General features: G+C 36.8%; 1 protein-coding gene across 6 annotated transcripts in view; it reads right to left on the bottom strand.

Moving 5' to 3' along the window:
• Positions 1–1,059: 1,059 nt before the first annotated feature.
• UTRN (utrophin) overlaps positions 1,060–23,576 on the bottom strand; it is a 379,666-nt gene continuing 357,149 nt past the window's right edge. For all 6 annotated transcript variants that reach the window (XM_014950829.1, XM_014950828.1, XM_014950830.1 and 3 more), the window contains 7 exons: positions 22,758–22,823; positions 14,986–15,144; positions 14,343–14,586; positions 8,450–8,558; positions 7,120–7,206; positions 4,905–4,927; positions 1,060–3,270 (listed from right to left, as the gene is read on the bottom strand). In XM_014950829.1, coding sequence (XP_014806315.1) covers positions 3,262–3,270; positions 4,905–4,927; positions 7,120–7,206; positions 8,450–8,558; positions 14,343–14,586; positions 14,986–15,144; positions 22,758–22,823 — 697 coding nt within the window. In that variant the 3' untranslated portion in view covers positions 1,060–3,261. The remainder of the gene's footprint in view (positions 3,271–4,904; positions 4,928–7,119; positions 7,207–8,449; positions 8,559–14,342; positions 14,587–14,985; positions 15,145–22,757; positions 22,824–23,576) is intronic.

Genomic DNA, 23,576 nt, shown 5'->3' with positions numbered 1-23,576 from the left:
CCTGCTACCCTCACCATCAGGGTACAGAGGGCGTATGTCATAGATAAGAGCATTTTCATAAATTTTTGTCAAAGTCAGGCCCTGGTACTGATCCATACGCTTCTGCTGCTGCCTTCAATTCTACAAACATATAATTAAAATGTTTACTTTTTTTAAAAGACAAATTTTATGGTTTAATAGATTCCTTAATCTACCAGTCTCCTCCTCTCTGACATGTTTATTATTCTAAATACAGAACTTAATCTGACTCAGTATATTGCTATTTCTATAATTAAAATCCTTGTTAACTGCTAAATCGTTAAAGTGCCATGTGAAAAAAGGCACTTCTTCCCTACAACTTCTTTCTTAAGCCTGCTTTCACAAATTGGGAAAATGTCATTACTTTGACACTTATGTTTTACATTTGTTAGAGTTTGAAAAAAATAATTTATAAATACCAAATATGAAAACATTGCCAACTCTTACTATAAGGAAACAGAATTGTTAGGATGATGGGCTTTTTTCCTCCTTTAAGCACAGTAGTTCTAACACAGTCATTAATACAATCTACATTAAGCATTAGCCTAATGTAGATACCTACAATCAGCACACGGTAGGGCTAGAAAGTACTTATTTCCTGACTGAATAACTAATGCTGTGCTTCAGCTAAGTACATTGATGCAATACCATCAAAACTTGAAGACTAATTTATAGTTCTAATATTTGACAGGGCTTCATGTATTATTGCTATTTTGCAATATGTATATATAACATTTTAAAAATAAAAGCAGTCTGCTTCTCAGTGATCAAATTTAATCTCTGTCACGAAACGGAAGGATTCCAGACTAAATCACTACAGATGGAAAAGTGGAGAAAATATGCACAGATTTATGGGGAGAAAACACTGCTTCATCTCATTTATAAAAATGCAAACCTCACTCCAAAACTGCTAGCACACAGATATTGACTATCATAGCACACCCATGTTAAAATTAATCTTCTTCAGAATGAAATTTTCAGCTTTTAGCAATAATGCCATCCTTGAAGACCAGACAACTTGAAAGAACGCCATACTTTTTCTCATGTTACTGCAATATATTCCTTTTATTTATTATTGTCTCAGAGGAAGAATGTTACAATGTAGTGTTTGAAGTAGCATTTACTTTGCAGCAGAGGACAAAGGATGCATACAAACACAAGCAGAAAAACAACTTTATACATAACCTCATAGTCGTAACAAAAATAAAAGCCACCAAATTCACTACTGAGACCTTGTTTTACTTCTGTAGGGGGGTATTTTTAAGGATTCTTTACCTAGATAATGATGTAGCTTGATAAAAGCAAAGTACTTTGCAGAGAACAGAATATAAAGCTATTTCCAATACTACTCATGAAGATAGGTCTGAGGTAGAAAGGTGGTCATGGCTTTCCTCTTCTGTAAAATGTGGGGTTTTTTCTTCTCAAAATAACTGTGCTACTTTTTTTTTTTTTTTTTTTTTTAATAGGTGAAGCATTTCTAGGAGCCAGCATCTTCTCTTCCCACCTTGACAATTCTGCTGCACTCGTTCAGGAGTAATACTCAGCATTTATATAGAGCTTTTCAGCCACTAACTAAGCAAGCCCTACAACACCATTGAGAGGTAAGTACTATCATCCCCATTTTACAGATGGGAAAACAGAGGCAGAGTGGTTAAATAATTTGCCAAAGGGTTCAGAAAGAACTGGCACCGGGGCCAACACTAGAACGTGGTCAACGCTGTGCCCAAATCACTCCGTGAGCAGCAGCAGTCCAGGAGTGAGTACTGTGGGTGCAGGACAATCTAGTTGGCACCACTTCACACCACCACTAGAAATTCCTGACCTACTGTCTTAACGCCCTCTAGCATTTTTCGGTAGCAGTAGAGAATTTACAACTCTTCCAATACCGTTTTGAAATCATGGTTGGTTTTTTTTCAGTAATAAACAACACAGTTTAGTTTCTCTCCACTATACAGGAAATATATTGCATGCAGTTTTACCAATTAAAGGTATGTCCTGAAATTAAAGCAAGTGTCCATGCAGCACTGTAAACTCCGTGAAGGCATTAAAATCTCTTATGATAACTTTTAAAACTAGAGATCAGCTGCTCAGTGACGTAACTTTCCCGTAATTATCCCTACCTGAAGTACATAAATAAATGATTTCAAAGATAAAAGATGAGTTGCAAGATTACAATGCCAAATGATAGTGTCTATGCGCATTGCAGTTTTGAAGAAAATGTTGCATTGCTAATAGTATTGGAAAGGGCTTTCTAATTGTCTCTTCATTTCCAAGAGGCAGACAAAAGACCGGTGCGTTTAAGATCGTCAGAAGGGGATCTCACGGAAATGAGCTTTACTTCACAGACTGTAAATTCCAAAACTTGAAGCAAGTTTGGCACAGCAGGGAACAGCAAAGCTTTGTCTCTGAACAAAGTTGGGAAAGATTACACTAACATAGACCTTACTAAAAACAACTTAAGCTATCATCTAAGTCCTCTTTTAGCTATCTCCCGATTCAAAATAAAGTAAGGCTTAAAAAAATAATCCTCCAAATGGAGTGTGTTGGCTGGAAATAACTAAAAGTTTAAAATCTTGATGCATGAGGATTATGACTTGAAATGAGAGTTTACCTTGTTTAATGGAGTTAAAATATGGTAGCTTGCACCCAACAGCAATTTTTGTTATCCAGTAACAATAATGCAGATTGTGCTAAATGTGGGAACTTCATACGCCAATCCTGAAAACAATTCAAGGGTAATCTGAAATCTGTGTGGTCAGATGGTTAGCACATAAATAATCAGTACAGAATATTAAATGTGTGAGAATATAACTAAGGGTATTTTTACAATGTAAAAGCAAGAGCTGAAAGGAATGTATAAATGTAACATTTTGCTCCAAACTCCTTATGCAGTTCTCTTTACGATTATCAAAAAGAACGTTATATAAAGCCCCTGCCCCTTTTCCCGCGGCTGTATATTTATACAAATCAGTGACAAATACTCCACTGCTCATTAATTTACAGTTGCATAGAAAGGGAAGAAGAAGAAGAAAAAAAAAAACAAAACCCAATACTATAAAAACAACATCCTTGTCTTTGGGTATTCAGTGTTTTACTATTTCAAGTAGAACACGCAGCCAGAGCGAACAGCATGTTCCAGGGTCCCATGCAGCCTTCTGATGAAGTGGAACTCGCGACTGGTGGGTTGTAGAAAAGGGCTGTACTGCACGTCAGGAAGCACTGGTTGATGTCCAAATGAACACTTCACATTGCCTGTCACGATGAGAAATAACCGTGTCAGTACCACATTAACATGCACAGAAAGCTCTAAATACCCTGGGCTCGGTTCAGGTAAGGACTCGGATGTCATCTTACAAAACCCCTGTATTTTAAAAATTTAGATGTAGTTGCCCAAGACTCAGCAAATCGCTGAGGCATGTAGTTAAGAGAAACCTAATTTTACTATACTGCAGTGTTTAAAATTCTTGGTGAGTAATGCCCAGAGGATGTTAAGTCTACAGAGCAGTAAATACAACTTAAAGACTCTCCATGTTCTGCACCCATCAAAAAAAATTTAAACCAAATCACTGTCCTATCTGAAGCCTAACTGGTAAAATGGAGAGTATGTCCACATTTGGACTCAGCCCCTTCAAATGTGATGCTTATTTCCAGGCTCCTGTTTCAGGATTCTGTTCCTAAACAATCAATTGTGCCTTCTCTAATGGTTCTGGAAGGCTAGATTTGCAGTGTGACCATTTGGAAATCATCCTGAATATAAAAAAAATCAAACACTTCTTCAGGAAGATGAGTATTATTCACTGATAACACTGAAAGCTATTCTCTGTGCCTGCTTAGAGGAATGGTTTCTGAAAAATGCTAGTCTAATTCACTAATTTAACTTATCACAGACTGAAACACAAAGTCTGAGTTAACTGAGTGCAGAACATGATTCATCCCGTTCTTTCCAGAAATTCCTGTTTGGGAAGGCAATCCTACTATCTCAGATATTGCAATCCAGGAAAGCATTTGTAGGGCGATTTTTCTGAATTTTTAGATCTTTATTTTGGGGAGGTCTAACCTTGCAAATTGTATATAAATGGACAAAGCAAAGCCATTTAGGGGAGTAAATAAGACTCTTTTTCCCTAGCACTAAATTCTTCTGAAGCTTCACAAAGCAATTTATAGTAGTCTTTAAAACTGATGTAAAATGAAACTTTTAAAGAACTATGCAATGACACAAGATCGTGTTATTCGTTGCTTGTCATATGTGGGCCCTAATATCAACCTAAACCTATAGCAAGTGTTTTTCCTATTTTTGTTACTTCTAACAGAAATTTAATAGATCATTCATACCAGTTAGATTTTCAAGAACAAGTATCTAAATACCAGATTGTTTTTCACCTTTTTGTGAACTCTGAAAATAGACAAATTCCTGCTTTGGGCTTGTAGAGTGGTTGCCTACTGGGAGAAGGCAGCTTCATCTAATGCCTATTACGCTGTGTGGCTCCTGACCTTTGTGCCCTGATGCCTGTAGCTCCTAGAACTGAAGTGATGAGCAGCAGGGCACAAGGACATATGGATGGCTTTACAAGAACAAGCTTTGGTCCTGCAGAGCGGATGGTGGCTTGAAACTAATTGGCCCTGATAGATTCAAGCTCATTCCATCCAGTCAGCATCCCAGAACTGCACACCATGGTATCCTTGGTAATGCCTGAACTAGCAGGAATTTTCTATTAACTGGCATATTCCAGAATCTAGCCTTCCTGTGACATTGGTCTACCTCCCTAATAGACCTCTAGGGAAAAATACAGAAAAAAACCCCTCTGCCACTTGGCTTTAACAGAACTTTTCCACTTGCTTTAGTTGCATAGTCACTGGAAGCAAAAGTATGTAAACATGTCTCATACCTGTGGTCTGCCAGTGAAACTTGCTGCAAATAGAAAAAAACAAAAGAAAGTTAGAAATTTACAGGATTCTGTGTCTTGGTAGCTTAAAAACAAAGGCAGTGCAAGGAAAATATGTACAACAGAAGGACAGAAATACTCCTGTATTAAAAAATGACCATTTAACTAAAAATGTGTTGTAATGTCTATGTACATAAGGCTTAGATGCTAGTTGGATGGAAGTTGCGGCCAAGGTAGGAGAGGCCAGTAGTGATAAGGTGGTGAAAAAAAAGCTTTTTTTTGGGTTGGTGGTTTGTTTTAAATGATACATTGAACTGTTGAACATATGAAGGCTGTCCTACTAGAATTTCACTTGGGTATAATTAAAAAAGGGTAAGGATATTATTTTTTAAGGTTAGGAATACAGTGATGCTCTCAAAACAGATTGCCTGGGGAGTCCCTGGAGTCTGTGCCACTGGAAGTCTTACAGAACAAGACAATTAGACAATTAGACTATTAGACAATTGTCCGTCCAGAAAGACAGATTCATCTCAAATGGCCACAGGAAAAGATGATGGAGTAGGTGGTCTGTTATGGTCTTCCCTAGAAAACTCATGGAGTTTAATGCACTCTGTTGGGAAAGCCAGATTAATAATCCTCGTTCCAGGCTTCTAAAACAGTACGTGAATTTTACATGGTTAAAAAAAATATACTGCTAGTCAATTTCCCAAGTAAAAGACGTTACAGAATAACTGAAGAAGAGCAAACAACTGGTGCCCACTAACTGGGTCATGATGGTTTGGTTTGATTTCTGCAGCAGCATGTCAATGACAAATGAAAAATCATACGAAATTTGGAATTGTGACTTCTTTTAATCTTAAATGGCCAGGAATGCTTCACAATATGAAAGGATGTGGGGCCACTGTTTTCACATGCAGTCGCCCCTCCTGCCTCATTCAGGATATTGGCTTATGGGCATCATTATCAAGCTTGCCCTGACACAGGAATGCAAGTGAGTATTTCTGTAAATTTGCTGTAAATTCTCTTGGGCCAAATGTCCAGTAGCTGCTATACTGCTTATACACGTAAGACAGGAATTTGCATAACCAAGGATTGATACTTGTATTTTCTACTGATTTGTATACATACACACCCTTGAGTTGTGCTGTGCAGCCCCACTAGCTGTTGACTTCAAGAGGAGATGCTCCTTAGAATCAAATCCTTAATTTGCAAAGTGACAGGCTCTGAACTATTGAACTCAATGAAAATCTCAAAGGACAGCTGCAACAAAACCTCTTTTGCTAAATCCTAATTTGCCTTCTCAAAATGTACAAAGTGCATCTTCTGTGATGTGGTTTTCACAGCCAAGCAATGTACGTACAGGAAATAAGAGGGGTATTTTAACAGGATTCATCAAATCCACAAAATACAATAGAAGAGAGTTCAATCTTGATGCTTCCAAAATGATGGGGCATAAACACCATCCCTCTCACTTATGCCTTTTAAAACTGACCATCATTATTATATTTAATTTGAAAGAACTGTTGAAAGTTTAAGAACATAACAAAGCTGCCCCTTCACCCCACCTCCAGTGCAGTGACACTCTGGAAGGAAATGGATCAATGGAAAAATATGTCACCTGATACAAGCCATGCACATGAAACTAATTGGTTTTCCTTTTGATCTCTCTTTAATAGACACTGAATAAAACATCAACTTTCAATGCATTTAAGCAGGGAAAGGTGTTATGTCCTGTGTTAACAGTTATTTCCTCTGGTCAATTAGTTTAATAACTAGTTCAGGCAATCAAGATTGGGCCCCAGTCCCTCCTGTTGCCTAAGGACTTTTTTTCAAGTTTTATTAGCACAGCAGCATTCCAAATTTTTGAATGTGCATTCAGTCAAGTTCTACATAGGGTTTACAGCAGCAGCAAATGGGATTCTAGGTGTCTTTTCCCCCTATACGGACACAAATGAAAACTCAATATGGAGCTATAGGCTTTTCTTATAGTGAATCACCTCCATTTAAACATGAAAACATGTGTTTAATTTCCCTTCACAAATGGTGTATATTGAGCAACTTTTAAGAACAGAATTATGTAGCTTACATATCCTGACAAGAAATCTCATCAGAGAGATTTTTTTTCCTAGTCAATACCACAAGAATGACTTTTTTTTTTTCTTCAAAAGACTGCCTCAAATTCAATACTATTCTCAGTGACCTATTTTGTTCCACTTACAGCAGCAAGCTGGAAATGTGTTGTTGATTTGCTCCATAACATCTGTTAGATCTGTGTTGGTATCATGAGGCGGAACTAACAAGTCATCTGCAGATACAACAAAAAAGAGCAATGAATTTAGTAACAAGAGGTGAAATATAAAAGGACAACAACATTCTGAAAGGCATTCTCATCCAACCTTCCCGTTAAATACGCCTTTATATTTCAAGGGAGACCACTAACTGAAGCCTTTGTAACTTAATGTGCAGGAACTGTCATTGATAATTGCCAGCTTTGGGACAGGAGGTGAGAGTTACATTATTGATTCGCAGCAGAACTCATTTCTCTGTTATTAAAGCTTAACCATCACACCCAAGATTTAAACTAGAAGAAACTGCCAACAAGGAGCAGTATATAAGAATTTACAGTTAAAATAAATAAAAGGTTTACAAGATGAGGGAATTATGCTTGGTAGCTGGTCAATTCATATTCTGTTCCATTTTCACGTGATTTGTCATATAACTTCCAGAGTGAATATACCATTCTTTTTCTGAAAAAAAAGTCATTTATCTTTTAGATGGTCTTTATTCAATATGCACCAGCAATTTCACTAGTGTTAAAATCCTCCTTGCCTTTTTTTTTTTTTTTTTTTTTTTTTTTTAATCATGTTAGAATGTTTTTAGCCTAGCTGAGTGCCTTGCATTAATATGTAATCCTTAGTATATTTGTTTTCTTCATCAGAGTCTAGAAGAAACACTTTCTTAACAAAAATAGGATAAAATGAACTCCAGTGAGAGATTTTTGTTTGTTTTTAAGTTGCATATTAATTATAAACAACAGTGTGAATTAAATATGTGTTTAAATCCTCCTTTTCTTTTTTTTTTTTTTTTTTTTTTTTTTTTCCCTATATGCTGCTTAAAATTAAGCCAAAGGAATGGTTAGGGAATACAGCTGGCTCTGTTCTTGGCAGCATCTCTCATAAATCTACCATTGCCTTAAATCAGACTTGAGGACATTCCATGTTATTCCAGATAAATTAAAGTTAACTGGTATGTCAACGGTGAATGAAAACTTTTCAGTATACAAGGGAATATTCTTCCTGTTTTCCACAGAAATAAAGTATTTTTTTTTAATCTATAACATAAGGCTTAAAAACAAAACAGGGAGGAAATTAGTAAGTTATTAGTAAGATAACTTAAATGCAGTAAGATAACTTAGCTGCAGTAAGTCTTGCTCCCAGTAGCATCACAAAGATCAGTTCCTTTTTTTTCATAAATCTTTCAGAAATATGTCAACACACCTATTAAATAATCACCTGTAGACCCACACAGCAGTTTATATGATCACTTACCTGTCTGATGAAACTGTGAGCTTGTTTCTTGCTCGAGCGGGTAGCCGAGGGCAGAGTGCTGAGGCGAAGCACAGGGGGAGGCGCCATTAACATGGGAGTCTGATTCAGGCTACATTAAAAACAATAAATACCCAAATTTTGATAAATTGTATCTACAGAATTTTTGTGGGCTTGTATGCAGTCATCCCACTCCTTTCCTTTTTTATGTGCTCTTTTGTGCTTGCTCTCCACACTATTGAAAGTCAGCTTAGGTCTATAAAACCATTGTGTGTGTAGGGCGGGGGGAACCCAAACCAACAACCTGTTTAAAGAAAATTTAGACTTAAGTGTAACTCTTATGAGACTCCAGTTGATGGATGGTCTTGTTAAAAACAGTGTTCTGTTGCAAGCACACAACATAGCAAGACAATGTTATGTACAACCCTAGGAGTCTGCCGTGGCTCTCAGTCCAGCTTCACAGAAAGACTACACAATGGTATTATTGGAGCTGTATATATATGTAGGGACATATACTTACATATACACGCACACAGAGACATTCAGTTGAAGTCTCTAAGAAGCTTTACTAGGATGACTGATCATGATTAAAAACAACTGTTCAATCATCAACAGTTCAGCAGGGCTTCACAACAAGCCAAGTGAAGACACAGATTCAAGAGGACTTTGTTAAATCTAAGAATCTAACCATCACTCCTGCTGATGAGGCTTCTCCACAGTGTGGAGGACACCACGTTTACAGGAAAACTATGTACTCTGTAATCTCCAGAAAATTATGAGAAGGAACCCATATACTTTGAAAAGTGTGTTGAAGGCAACAGAATTAAATTCACCAGAAGAATCAACCACACAAATTCTATATTACACTCAGTTGCAACCGTATGTGCTTGAGTTGATGCATAAATATACATATGGACACAAAATAAGAAAAGACCATAAAACTTCAGTATAACAACTCTGAAATACTGGAAGGGATCTTGTTGAGGCATTTTTCCCCCCCTTTTCCTTTTTTCTTGTAAGACTTCCTCTGAGGAAGAAAGTAGTAATACAGCTTTTAAGCTCCAAAAGTGATTGTTCTGAAAAAACAGAAGCACGTGAAATAGAATTTACATCTAAGGCAGTTATAGAATCTTAGCTGAAATGGTTGCAGCTATCATTTATCCTTTTGATTGCAAGTCATCAAATTTCTTCCAAACAGCTTAAAGAGCAGATTATTTAATCTGTCAAATCTGTCAAAAGATTATAGAAGTAATAAAAAAACCCATAATTACTTTTAAGACCTTTTCTGAAACTGAGACTGAACAAGTACCTAGAACAGCTATGAGACTCGATGCAAAGAGTCTCTAATAGTCTCAAAGAGTCTCATATACAGAATGGCAGTTAATTTGTGCACAAGTTTGCTCCTTCGCAGCTCGCAGTCTTAAGGACAACATTCAACTTTTTGACACAACTTGCAGTTATAAAAAAAATCTTCAACAAAACTGAAGATTGCTGAACAATGAAAGATACTCCTTCTTCCATACACAGTGGTGAGAAATAGAAGGAAATGTTTCCTTGAGCACTCAGCAAATCTTTTTTTCTCCTCCAGATCTCATCTCTCTCTCTCTCTCAGTATGACAATACCAACTTCCAGCTTTGACTAAAAGAATAAATCAAGAAATATCGCTCTACATATAGAAGATAATGAAAAATTGAAATGTTTTCAAGCCAGCCAAGGATTTTACCATCAAGACACTCCTATGAACAGTGAATGACTATTCATTAGTTAAGTAATTTGCTATTCAATATCAGTCTTCACCCCAACTATGGGGTCTAGGTAAAAGGAGTGTGATGATTTTAAATAGGCCAAGCTTGGAGTAACTACCTCCAGGTAATTCTCTATGGCCAAGAACCTCTGTTCAAGAAGGTTAGAAAGCTAAAGTTAGCTAAAGTTAGAGCTATAATTGTGAAGACATGAAGTGAAGAGAATTTGAATAATCCAAAATGAAACTTGCACCTGGACTGGATCTCTGTCCCACTTCAAGTAGTAACTGTGGACAAATTGTGCAAAGATGACTGAAGGTGACTGAGGAAGGAAGATCAGTGCTGGACAGGCTAGATCAAGATAGTCAGGCACTATGAAGTCAAGATTAATTAGGATAGAAAGGAGATGCCTACGAACTTAAGTGATGAGTTAGTAGTGAAGGTTATTTAGTATCGTAGAAGTGCTATTGTAAATGACAAAAAAAACCCCTGTAGAGTACAGGGACCCTTAACAGTGGATAAACTGAGAGCAAACAAAACATACTTGGAATAATTTATGTTGATGTAACATAATTATGTTGATGTAACATTGCTGCAGCAGTCAGAATCAAATATTGCAGTTGGATTTTTTTAAAAAAAAGCCAACCACACAACAGCCCCTCTCCTCCTAAAAAAACCCGCAAACCCACATCCCCTTCTAATCAGAGGACAATGTCAGCTGACTTGTCATTTAAATACAAAAATAAATGTTACACTACATGATTCCAGTGACTGCAGTAACAAGAAAAGCCAAAACAACTTAAAAACCTCTTCTTCCAAAATTAGGACAATCCAGTTAAGCAAATGAAAAGTGGGATTTGGAGCAGAAAGGGAAGAGTTCTGGTAGTGGCATAAATGCCTTAATATAATAATCAGATGCTGAAAAATGTTAAATGCAAAATAGTTGAAGATATAACTTCATGTATTTACATAATTTAACAGTTTTACTGGGAGGGAACCTGAGAAAAAACTAGAGAAAATTATGTTCTACTTGACCCCAGTTACATAACATCTACAAAATCTGATCACTTCCATCATCAGCCCCCTTCAGGCCTCATGAAGTTTGTCTTCTTATTCAACAGCCCAGGAGACAACCCTTAAGCCAGAAACCACAAGATAATAGCCCTAGATGTTACTATATGCCTGCTGCTTCTTCCCAAATAAATAAAAGCAGAGAGATCGTGCACGCCTCTATAGGGATGAGAGGGAAGATTTCAACTCTGGTTTCTGTAAGTTTTCAAACTTCTTTTTATGCAAAATCAAGTAAAGATGCAGAGGGACAGATAGTTGCTTCTCCAGAAAACTCTGAAATTGATGGATTTTTCTGTATTACAGCAGTTTTTAAAGCATTTCAAGGGAGTTATTTATTTTAACCGATTTTGATCTACAGTGCCTTATTTCACTGTGCCTCCAGCTGGTGTATTTCACAAAGAATGGCCTGACATGTTCTGTGTCTTAATTGATAGATAAACCACCCATTCTGCCCTTGACTTCTGTTGCTTTTGGTAAAAAACAAACCAAAGCCCCCTCCTTTCCCCCTCCAAACTCTGAATCACAGGACAATTCCCTTTCCACATCTATTACGGATGTTTATTCTTGTTCCAGACTTACTCTCCCAGCCACAAAAGAAACAAAGTCTCTTCTACTCTTCTGATAAAGCTCTTCTGCTTTCAGTTGAAGAGGGAGGTGCAGTCCCTATTTACTCTGTCTTAGAGTAAATCGTATAGCCATTAACAGATAATTTTAGCTCCCATTAACTTCAATATTAAATTAAATATGAAACCTCTATTCTGTAGCTCAGACAAGCAGAGAAAAATCCAAATAGGCTTTAAATGCCCTTCATGATAGGTCTTGCTTCTTCTTTGCACATGTACTATCTAAAAGGGCTGAAGAAAGGAAAGCTATTTTTTCTTTACATCATTAACATGTTGGTATCAAAGTTGTCACAGGCCAGTTCTATTTCACCTTCCTCTTTGGCACTATAATCAATCAGGCAGACAAAAATGACAACATCGTCTGACAGCCACCAATCCTTTGGGCTTGCTAAAATAAAAATAGTATGGTAACCTCAGAATTGTGACCTGAAGCGGGCAAATATGCAGTGAGGATGCGTGCATATTTCTGATAAAGGTGCTCCCTAAAGAATGTCTTGGAATACACTCTCATCTAGATTAAACAGTTACTACAGGAAAGTTTCTAAGTTTTGTTAATTCTCTACCCAAATATCTGTAAGTAGATAGACTCATATCTTTTAAAGGAAAAAGTGCTTAGTGCTTAGTGTCAGGTCAAAAAGCCCTCCTAAATAAAATAAGGATGCTTACAGAAAGGCGTATTGAAAAGTCATAGATATATTATAAAAGCAATAATGCAGACCTCCTTGTATAATTGACTTTGTACCAGCCTCTCTATTAAAAGACAGAGGAGAAACAGGAACAGCTTTGGGAACGGCACTTGGAACTATCAGAAGCACAGCCTGACTCCCACAGAGGAGGCAGATTTCAGCCAAAGAGCAACAGTTGCAAAAGAGCAACAGTATAGAGTTAATGAGGTGTAAATGATCCGAAATACTGAAAAAAGCCAACTCTTCTACATTACTCCATCAGCAACCACAAGTTGCAGAATGCCCAGAAAAATCCAAAGGGAGAGCTGATAGGAAGAAACCACTGCCCCTCCTGTCTCCCCACTTTATCACAACACACGTGTACCCTAAAGGTCTTACTAAGAATATTGTAAGGATAGTATAAAGATAACAAAATTATAAGGTTATCCACAGCTACATTAGAAAAAAATAAAGTTTTAGAGGTTGAATGTGTTCCTGCTTTAAGCACTAACCTGAAAGCGACTGTGGGTTTGGTAGAACTTCTGTGTTTCTGTTCTACAGCTGTTCCTTTGCAGAGTTTAAACCCTTCTCTGAAAAACCTAGTATTGGCCACAGTTCTCAAGATACTTACTTCATGAATGACTGTTAACAGTTGCATCAGTTGTAATCTTCCCTGTTAAATATTTAAGCTACTCAAATTCTGATTAAAGATGGTAGAATGACAGTAACACCACCAAAAATACGCTGCTAGAGGGGTAGGGAAGCCACTGGAACAGGTGCATCTTATTGCTATTCTGCCAAAACTAGCTAGAATAATGACAAAGCCAGTGAAACAAACAAAAAATAATCTTTATCACCGTGACAAGGGTATCATCTACGGTAGGATGTTATGCCATTTTGATATCTGGTTAATGCGGTCTATTTCTTGTTTTAGTTAAATCTTTTACTACATACGGCCAGTCACCTGACTCATGGAGGCAGGAATCACTTGCCTTACTGGACTCTGACCCACATGTAAAAATTAGTTAGGTAGAAACATTCATATGAATTTCTGCTCATCATTCAAGCTTCCACACATGGTACAGTACAAACTAACATCTCTAACAACACCTTGTAGATGTTGCTGTTACTACTTTTATATTCTAGATGTGCATACGCTGACTTCAAAACAATCAACATTTCTTCCCCAACAAAGAAACCCTAAGATCTCCAGGCTACTGACGTTTGCTAAAAGGCTTTTGCCTTCAACATTACTTGTGTGCAGACCATTTTGCTGTAACTTACTGCTCTGCATATGCTACTCAAGAGGAACTGGACTTTTCATGGAATAAATTGCTCCTTTGTAATTTAGTCGCATCTCTGGCCACCTGTCTTTGGCATGCTAAGAGAGGTTTCAGTGTCTAACCACGACAACAAACAAACAAATTATTTAAGGAAAGATTGGAAAGCTGAAGTCAAATACATGGTGTGACTGGCACCACTACTTGGAATAGGGTATATATTTTTCTTCCCCGTTTTTTAATTCATGAAAAATTATTGCACTTGTTTGTGTTATTCTCAATGTTCCATAAATTACCATGATCACTCCAGCAGTTGTAATCATCTTGTGCTTGTTTGACTTTCACCATGGCTTATATTAAAGGGTAGGAAAAACTATAATCCTAGAAATGAAAAAGTGCAACAGACCAAACTCGTGTGGTAAAAATATCTGCAGTAAAATTCCAACACCTTTGTTCCACCAAGAAATCCATCATATAGAAACAATACAGGGAAAAGACATCACTGTGGATCTACCTGCTCAAGTAGCTGCCGTAGCCGGTGAAGCTGAGACTCCAGCTGTTTATTGTGATCTTCCAATATTTGCATCCTTGCTTCCAGGCGACCTTTATGCTGCCTCAGGAGTTTAGCTTCAGCAATGAGCTCAGCATCTTCAGAAGCATGCTGAGGTGACACAACGGAGTCAGGAGGTGATGCAAGAGGGTTTATTCCTCTCCGAAGATGTTGCTCCTTTAGTTGCTCGTATTCTATCTGCAGATTCCTGGTATATTGAAAACAGGAGGAGAATGATGACTTAAGCAAATTAAAATAAAAAACATCCATAGATCAAATAATGTTATTATCACCTCCAACTATGGAACACAAGTAGCTTATACAAAGACAACATCTTGACTTGTGGTTTATGGGCAAAAAAACCCAAAAAACAATTAAGTAAAGGTGGAAGTAAGGAATTTTATCATGGACCCGCCCGCTTCTACTTGACAGTTTCAGGCTATGCACGAATTATGCCTTGATCCACCTCTTCTCATCTCCAACTATACATAGTGCGAATTATGCCTTGATCCACCTCTTCTCATCTCCAACAACTATACATAGTACATGCATGGCTCAAACAACAACGAGGTGATAATTCGGTCAGGAGGTAGGATGATTATGAGACCTTTGTTCTTCCTCGAGGTCAGCAATGATGCGTTCCAGCTCTCCTCGCTCTTCTTTTTCCACTGACTTGAGTATCTGAGCAGGACTCTGTGGCTGACTCACAGGCGACTCTCCTCCCAGCGTCTGACAATACTGCTGGATAAGGGCATGCTCATCCTCTCTAGAGCAACAAAACAACAAAGATAAAGACAGAAGTAAAACGTTTATTATGTGAGCAAATATCTTTGTCAAGCTGAGGGGCTTTGTTTGTTCATTTATGAAAAAGCACTAAGAGCAGAAAATTAGCCTGCAAGAATCTAGTATGTAACTGTCAGATGTGTGTCTCAGCAAATTGTACTTAAATTTTTATGAGTCATTTCTAAAAAATATACTGCAAAAACCCCATATAAACACACAGTTCACAGGAAAAGAAAACCGATCTGTAAAAGACCAGTTTACTTTAATGTATGCATAAAGAATAAATGCTGCTGGTGGTTTGAAAAGAAATAGTGACAGCAACAATCTGAGAAAATATGGTTTGAAATCCCTTAAAAATAAATGAACCCCAAAAAAGCTATCAGATAGTTCCTCTTTTTTTTTTTTTTACCAGAAATAGGTGTCGTTTTTAATATTCTTTAGGAGATAATTTTGGTGTGCTCTATTTATAACAAAATTAGAGAGAAAAAATCCCCACAGAATTCTTGAGGAAGTTATAATGACTCATCAAGTACCCTGCTAACCCTGTGTGCTGCACAAAAGGACTGAGAGTGCTGCAAAAATAATGCTATAGGTTTTGAATTAGCATTATATACCCAGGTTTTTATTCCCATTTTAATACACGCATGTGATAACTTAAAACTTAAGGGTTGTAGATCTCCTCCTCCTCAAACAGATTTGGGGACAGAAATAAATTGTAACACTGTCCTCTTCCTGACTCACACAGAAATTACCTTCCGGTAAGGATAGAAAGTGAAGGATGCCATGTCCTAAAAATAGTTTGCTTACTCAAGAAGGATAAATCATCAGCAGCAAAACATATACTATTCATGTTTTTAAGAGATAATTAGCTGCAGCAGTATGAATGTTCCTTAAATTCTCTTTTTCGCTTGATTACAAAACAGAAACTGCATAGAATCACAGAATTGTTTTGGTTGGAAGTGACCTTCAAGATCATCAAGTCCAACTGTTAATGTACCACTGCCAAGTTACTGCTTACCTTACAATACTGTGAAGTCCTGTTCCTACAAACTTTATCCTCAACATCTTCTACAGTTAAAGCATCATCAACAACAGAAAAAACACGAGTGGTACACGTACGCATATTCAGATATCATTTATAAAAGAGACTTTTACATATTAAAAATATTTCTTGTGTTGGTTGACCTTTTTCCTACAATTGTTGGAAAGAAGGAACTATGAATTCTGCTATCAGCTGACTGAGGTCTGACATAATGAAAACTATCCTCAAGGACTGCCTTTGAAAGACATTCAAAGAATAGGAAGTTCATTATACGCACAGTATTTATTTTCCAAATAAAAATGTAATGGAGCTTTTCAAGAGGCTTTTTTAAATTTCCTGTCAGTCAATTTAACATCTTTCATCACAAAAGATCCAAATGTACAGTCTAATTTGAATGAATAGCAAACCCAGTTATTTAGAAATTTATACCCTGGAAGGAGCAGAAGTTATTTCCACGGTGACAAATAGTCTATAAATAACCGCATGTACAAGCAAAACACACCAGCAGTTTTACAGGCCACGCACATGGATTGGGGTTTTTCTTAGAAATAAATTCAAGCTCTTGGGGTAAAGGGAATAAACGTGTGTGACAGGAACAAATGAGGGTTCCAAACACACTATTTGTGTAATAGAAGACCCTATTTTATCCTGTTGAACCAAGATTTTTTGTTGGTAGCTCTGTACATCAATACCCATTCAAAAGCAGCACCAGCACTAGGACCAAGCCAAAATAACCACAGTTTTAATAAAAACTGATTCCTGGTGTCTCTCTTAGAAAAGCACTTCTATCACAGCAAAGTGATTTGCTTCTTTATACTACTGCTTAAGACAGGCTTTTTACTGAAGACTAATCCTATGGTAAAGCAAGACCGGACTATTTCTTCTCAAGGTCTTCCACTTTCCCACTTGTCAATGAGATTTGAAAACCTAGACTATTCCAGTCAAAGAAATGTGCAAGTCACACTATATGTAAAAACCCCAAACAAAAAAAAATAATATTGTAGCCTGTGACAGTTCTATTCACTTTAAAAGTTCATGGCATTCTATTCCACATACTTCCATTTCTGGTATAAAGGTTAGAAACAGTCAGGTATGAAGACACCCTCCCACAGAGCTCTAGTTTTGTATCACTTTCCTTCATCCTATCTTTTGTGATTAACTACTGGCTTGCAAAAAAGTTTACATATAAAATTGAAAAATGAACCAAATTTGTGAGTTCTGCTTTTAACAGAGTTGAACGTTTAACAGAATTAATATACATCCACTTATTCTAATCTGTCTTGTCTGTAGTCAGTACTATACTCATGAGAAGAAATGACAATATTGATCTCCCCGTGCAAATGAATAAATGTAATGAATTTTTCATTCAATACAGCCATATAATTAAAATATAATTGGAGTTGTATGTGCATTTCAGTGCCTCAAAATATCTGACAGTGTTAACTGAAGAAGAAGAAGAAACAGAAGAGTGCTCATTTTTCCTTTCTTTTTTTCCCTACAGAAAAAAGTCTCTAAGTGCTTTCTCTTCACCACTATTTAAGTGATCTCAGGAAAGCCCATCATCACTTTCTTTGCTATTTGAAGTTTGTATCAGGTCCTGATGTGATAACAAAAACCTGGTGGTACTTCACTTTTTAACCGTCTTGATAAAAAAACTCCACCTCTTATAACTAAATTTTTCTGAAAGTGATGTAACCCCTTTTTGGGCCTTCAAAGCCTGTGATACACATACAGCAGGGCTTCTGCAGCCCTGCAGAACGTGCAGAATCTCCCCACTGTGACTGAAACGGCTGCACCAAGTCGGGAAGTGCTGGCAATTCAGCGTCACGTCTTCAGCAAGCACAGACGCAGTGTTAAAGCAGACTAGAGAGAGAAGGCAGCTTTATCATCCAGGTTTCAAACCACTGCTTTCATATTAATTTAAGTGATACAATGTGACTACACATACAGCCTTCTTTTCTGCACGGGTGTTCATGTCGGGAATGATTCACATGATGAAGTCTGGTTATTTTAATTAGGCATCAAAAAGCCGCTGTCTACATTTTTAGATGATGAGTTAGTTTATAAACAACTATGTAGGTCATCTGAAAATGATATTTTTTTAAAATAGAGCTCTGTAAAGCTGGATTTATTTTATTTATATGACTTCATTAAATCTGAAATTCTGACAAGATTTTATATTAAGTGTAATCTCATTTTTTAATGAAACTTAAAAACCAATTAAAGAAAGAGCTTACCCATTAAACACTTAGATACTTTTGTCTGTATTGTGGTCCCATAGGTGAGATCAACACAGCTAAATACAAATTGTTCAATAAGGTTTCCAGATCATTTTATAGATTGGACTCCCAGCTTTCAGTCCAGAGGAAATTTCATTTCCCTCCTATCTCCCTCTGGTTCAGAGTCTGCACAGGACAGACCGTGAATATTGATTGACCTGTCTGTTTTTAGGGATCACACCTTGCAACTGACTGCAGGCTTTTTCAGATGCTAGAGGAAGCGCCTAATAAAAGTAGTCTTCTGGAGGAAAAGTCTATTTTGACCATGTGTTCCACCTCTGGAACACATTCCAAAATTAATACAAGGATTACAAAATTACCGGTTCAACTGAAAATTACTGAACCTTGAACCTGTACCAGCAAACCTCAGGACGGTAAGACAGAGAGATTCATTCTGAGACTGGAGTCTCAGAGTAGGGCTTCACAAGGACTTAAAACATAAGGCAGTGACACATGCTCGATGGCACTCAAACACTTTCATTTTGAGAATCTGGGACATTCTTCCCCAGAATTGTTTCAGGATGGCAATCAGCAACCAAAATAAAAGCACAACATCAAAATGCATTTGTCACCCTTTCTTGGTAGTTGTTCTCCTGAAGACCCTGTGTGCTTCGAGAAAAGCTAGAAGTACACAAAGTCCTTCAACAGCAGAGACTGCAGTTCCTTTTCAGCATTTCACCATAGTAGAAAGCAGCAAAAATGACATCCCAGGAGGTCAGACTTGAAAGAAGTACGTCTCAAAGGAAAAGAACACCCTGACAAGGAAGCCCAGGGAAAATGGCCTTTGAAATATCCTATTCTCTTTGTGGATATATATTTTCAAGAGTTCTATTCCAAAACATACATTATGCATGGGTGAAGCAAGAGGCAAATAATGTCGCCTATAACTGCCTTTGCATCAAGACTATGCTGTGGAAAGAAAAATTCACATTTCTTGAGAATCACTTTTCACCAGTGTTTTATTTTATCTGATTAAGAAAGCTGATCTTTAAATTACATTTCAGATAGCAAGATGTGGGTATTTGTGATCCTTCATTCATTTTTTCTGTGGCTCTCATACTAGGTACCATGCATGCTAGTCCAAATAAAGTTTACCTTGATCTACTGATGCTATGAGAAATATTGGAATAAGGTTCAAGAAGGTACTGCAAAATGCTCTGTCTTTAACTTGTTGATTTTATAATCATGTGGAACTAATTTCTCATTGTGAAAAGATGCCTTTTAACCACTTGTCTTTGAGGGGCAGTGCCAGCTGTAATTTCCACTGGCCTTCACAGCTTGCTCCTACTCCTGCACCCAACTGCACAGCCCTGAACAAATAACATTTCAGATATATTCCCCCTCTGCCTTCAGTTGAGTGTGAAGTAGCATCAACAGGGTTACAGATGTGAAGATGACTGGTAGTAAAGGCATTAATCAGAAAACACCTATTAAACATTCACATTTATAGACGAATTATTTATACCATGTCCAGTGCACTTCAGTATGAGCTAAACAGGACAGTTTGTACATTACAGCAATAAGAGGGTTTCATGGTTGTCCTATTTTCCTAACAATGTTTTTTGTCTTTTCGTTCTGTCACACCATGATTTGTCAAATTGTGAGGCGCAGCTTTCTGTTAGGAGCACTATTTGTCACTCTTTGTTGCAAAGTGTTCATTTTTTTCACTATGCTCATCTTCGCTTGTGAAGAGGCCAGTCTGCTTTTAAGATATAGATGGTTTTGCATTATTTAAAGCCAAACAAAATTCATCACAACAGCTTAGCCTAAGCATTTAGAACTCCTTAATGTATGGAGATGATGACATGAAGGAAAAACATCTTTATTCAACTTGATTTATATCATAAAACTCACGCATGAGAGAATTAGAACGTTTGCTAAGAAGCTGGACATACTACAGTAAAGACTATGACTGTTTTTTTGCTATCTACAAATATTTTTCCAATTGAGGAAAATGCATTTTTTAATGGAATTCACATACATTTAGGGGAGGGTTAGAAAAACTTAGTTATGGAGATAAAAGTATTCATAATGACATTCAAGACAACAGGCTTGTTAAAACCCAAGAAATTTCTTTGAAGGTTTTCTTAACCCAATGGGACATTGCAGAACATTCCTCAAAAAACCTCACGACGTTGAACCCACAGCAGAAGTTCTCTCACTATCATTCCAATGTAGAACACTTCTTACAGATCCTCTTTGGTACATGAAGAGTGTTAAAATGATTGTTGATGAACTTGTTAACCTGAGAGACCAAAGCAGTAACTTTCCAATATTAAGTGCAACTATGCCTCTCTTCTAGGTTCACAGTAAACTGAAGGACTCTTGAGGACCGATAAAAATAGGATCATAGAACAGAACTCCAATTATGAGAGCAGAGAATTTGATTTCCAAACCAGTGATCATCTCCCGAAGGTTCAAAAGAGTAACATAAGAAAATGAGATTTTGCTCAGATAGGTTTGCAGCAGGGGCATCTGAGCTGAAAAAATGTACACCCAAATTTCAAATTGCTCCTTCAAATTCGGTCTATAAGGAATGATGACAACATGCTAATTTCTACGTCAAATTGCATTTAAGCAATAAGAAGAGAGCTGAACTATAATCCTAAACTCCCAACATTCCAGCTGTAGGAAACTTTGAACCAAACTGGGATCCTAACTTCATAGCTTTTAAATCCCTGCAATAGTTTAACTCCAACCTTTAAACCAGAGTGCTTCAGAATTTTTTGAGTACTTCAGTATGTACCTTAATGAAAGTATGCATTATTATCTGCAAATGAAAGAGAAGATGCCATTCAGGACAAAAGCTACTTTCTTGTCCTCCCTGGCTTCTAAATCTCTGCATATTTGTTTGTGTAACAGTCTCTATTTGACAACAGGGCTGAGGCTCAAATTCAAAAGTGCCTCTCATATGTTCGTAGAGAAGTTCAATATGTTCATTCTTTTTCTTAAAATAAAGGTCAGTTCTATAGGGAACAGCAAATTGCATTAAAATAAACAGCAAATTTGCAAGTAAAAATTAAGTATATACGTCGCATTTTACCATTGGGATGGACAGTTGTTTTTTTGGTATATGAACAGCCTCATTAATTGCAAAATAAACAACTCGATCAAGTGTATGAGCATTTGGCTGCTTTCAGGTTTTCAGCTTTCCCTGCCAAGCGGCAGTATGATTGGTTTGTTGTTTTTTTTTCTTTTAAGGGAACTGCAAAGGGAATAGTTTGGCTGCATTTCTGTCACTGGTGAGCCTACCAATGACAGAAACACATGAAACTGGTTACATATGAAAAAAAGTTTTATTAGTTATGTAAATAGAATTAATTAAGCAGGAAAGAGGAAACATTTAAAGGTGATCACAAATACTTCTCTGAAGCAAAAACATTTTAAATCTCAAATTCTTTGTACATTCATAGGCAGAATTATTTCAGTATTAAATTTTAAAATAGTAAATGAAAGTTACTGTGAACAGCAGCATTTCACAACTAAAGCTGAACAACTTCTGTTTCCTCTAAAAAAACTGAAGAAATCCATTAACAACGTAAAGAGGCAGAGTCCTACTACACTGATTTAATGAACAGAATTGATGATACAGTGAGATTAAAACATTCATGTAATTTTATATTGAGAAAAATCATATATAATTCATCAGTAATTTAAGGGGTTCTATGCTTTCCAGGTTCAGCAATGCATTTTAATGAAGGTTTTCACAATAAAAGTGACACATAATTTGAAAAGAAAATTGTATATATAAAATTAATGTGGGACTATGTTTATATCCCCAAGTACAAACAGATGGATCAGCACCCACCAAACTGAAATCTAAACAAGAAGTAGCAACACTGTTCTTGCGCTGCAGAACCTTCAATATAGATGATTTTTTTTTTCAATGAGAAAATTGTCCTGGGATTTAGCAGGAGCTACCAACCCACTCCACTGTTGACTTTGATATAGAATGATTTCTTTTCTAATCTGATAAAAGCAGAAAAGAAGTAACAAACTAGAATCTGTAGAGCTGTGACTTTCTTCCGCTCATATGGAATATCCTCCCTTTTGAAGCAGAATGGCTGACAAATGTAGAATTCCCTTATATCATCAAATGAACATCACCAATTTCTACAACTGGTGCTTGGAATAAGGAAAAAATTATGCATGCATCCTTAGTGTCATACTTAGCTACTCTCCCTGGGACTAAATCCTGCATTGCAACTCACGAGGATCATACCATACAGCTATAACCAAAGTTCTTGGCAGCCTTGAGGAGTATGAGTTACTTACACGCTTCCAGTGGTGGAGCTACTGTCCGTGAGGAAGGAGCCGTTGGTCCTTTCCATCTGTGCGAGCCTGAAAGGCAGGGAAAGACCATGACTTTTAAAGAAAATACTGCACAATTTAAACAGAGAAGAATTTAAACTGTGAAGATAATTCTACTTAGAAACAGCTCATCTATGGCAATCTTGGTATACATAAATAGGAATAAACTCCTAGATTTTTTGACAGAAACCTATAATCCAGAGGACTTCTATGAGAAACTTGTGCTATGATTAACTAATTCTACTTGCCAAGCAACAAAGAACAAGTACATTTTCTATCTCTAGTATAATTATCATTAGCACCACCACAACTCTCATGGTAAAATTAGTTAAAGAGCTGTTTTCACAGATGGTTTTCTTTTTGAATTTTATAAAGCTGGACTAACAAAAGAAGATGAATACTTTTTAAATATAGCACATGCAACATCTGAAATTATGCTTGGCAAATAACATCACACTGTGGACAGACAGAGCCCTGGAAACCAACACAAAAACCTGTGTAATTACAGGGAGTCACGGCCTGTGGTTCTCAATTGGAAGGAATTAATCTAAAAGGACTGGGTTATTATACTTTACATGTAAGGCCATGTTGTTGTAAAACTGCAGCAGAAAATTTCTGTCTATTCAATTTTCTAGGAAAGATATACCTTCTCTACGTAAAACATACGTAAACATCTAGGAGCACTCAATTCTGTGCACATACACTGGACTGCACCAAACACAACTCTTTCCTTTACTATAATGGTATCTTAATTTCACATATATTTTTGTGTTATACATTATT

This window comes from Calidris pugnax, unplaced genomic scaffold, assembly GCF_001431845.1.
Source record: "Calidris pugnax isolate Ruff unplaced genomic scaffold, ASM143184v1 scaffold24, whole genome shotgun sequence".
In the NCBI taxonomy this organism is placed as follows: Eukaryota; Metazoa; Chordata; class Aves; order Charadriiformes; family Scolopacidae; genus Calidris; species Calidris pugnax.
Note: the sequence above shows the minus strand (reverse complement) of the source record. Positions and strands in the feature narration are given on the sequence as shown.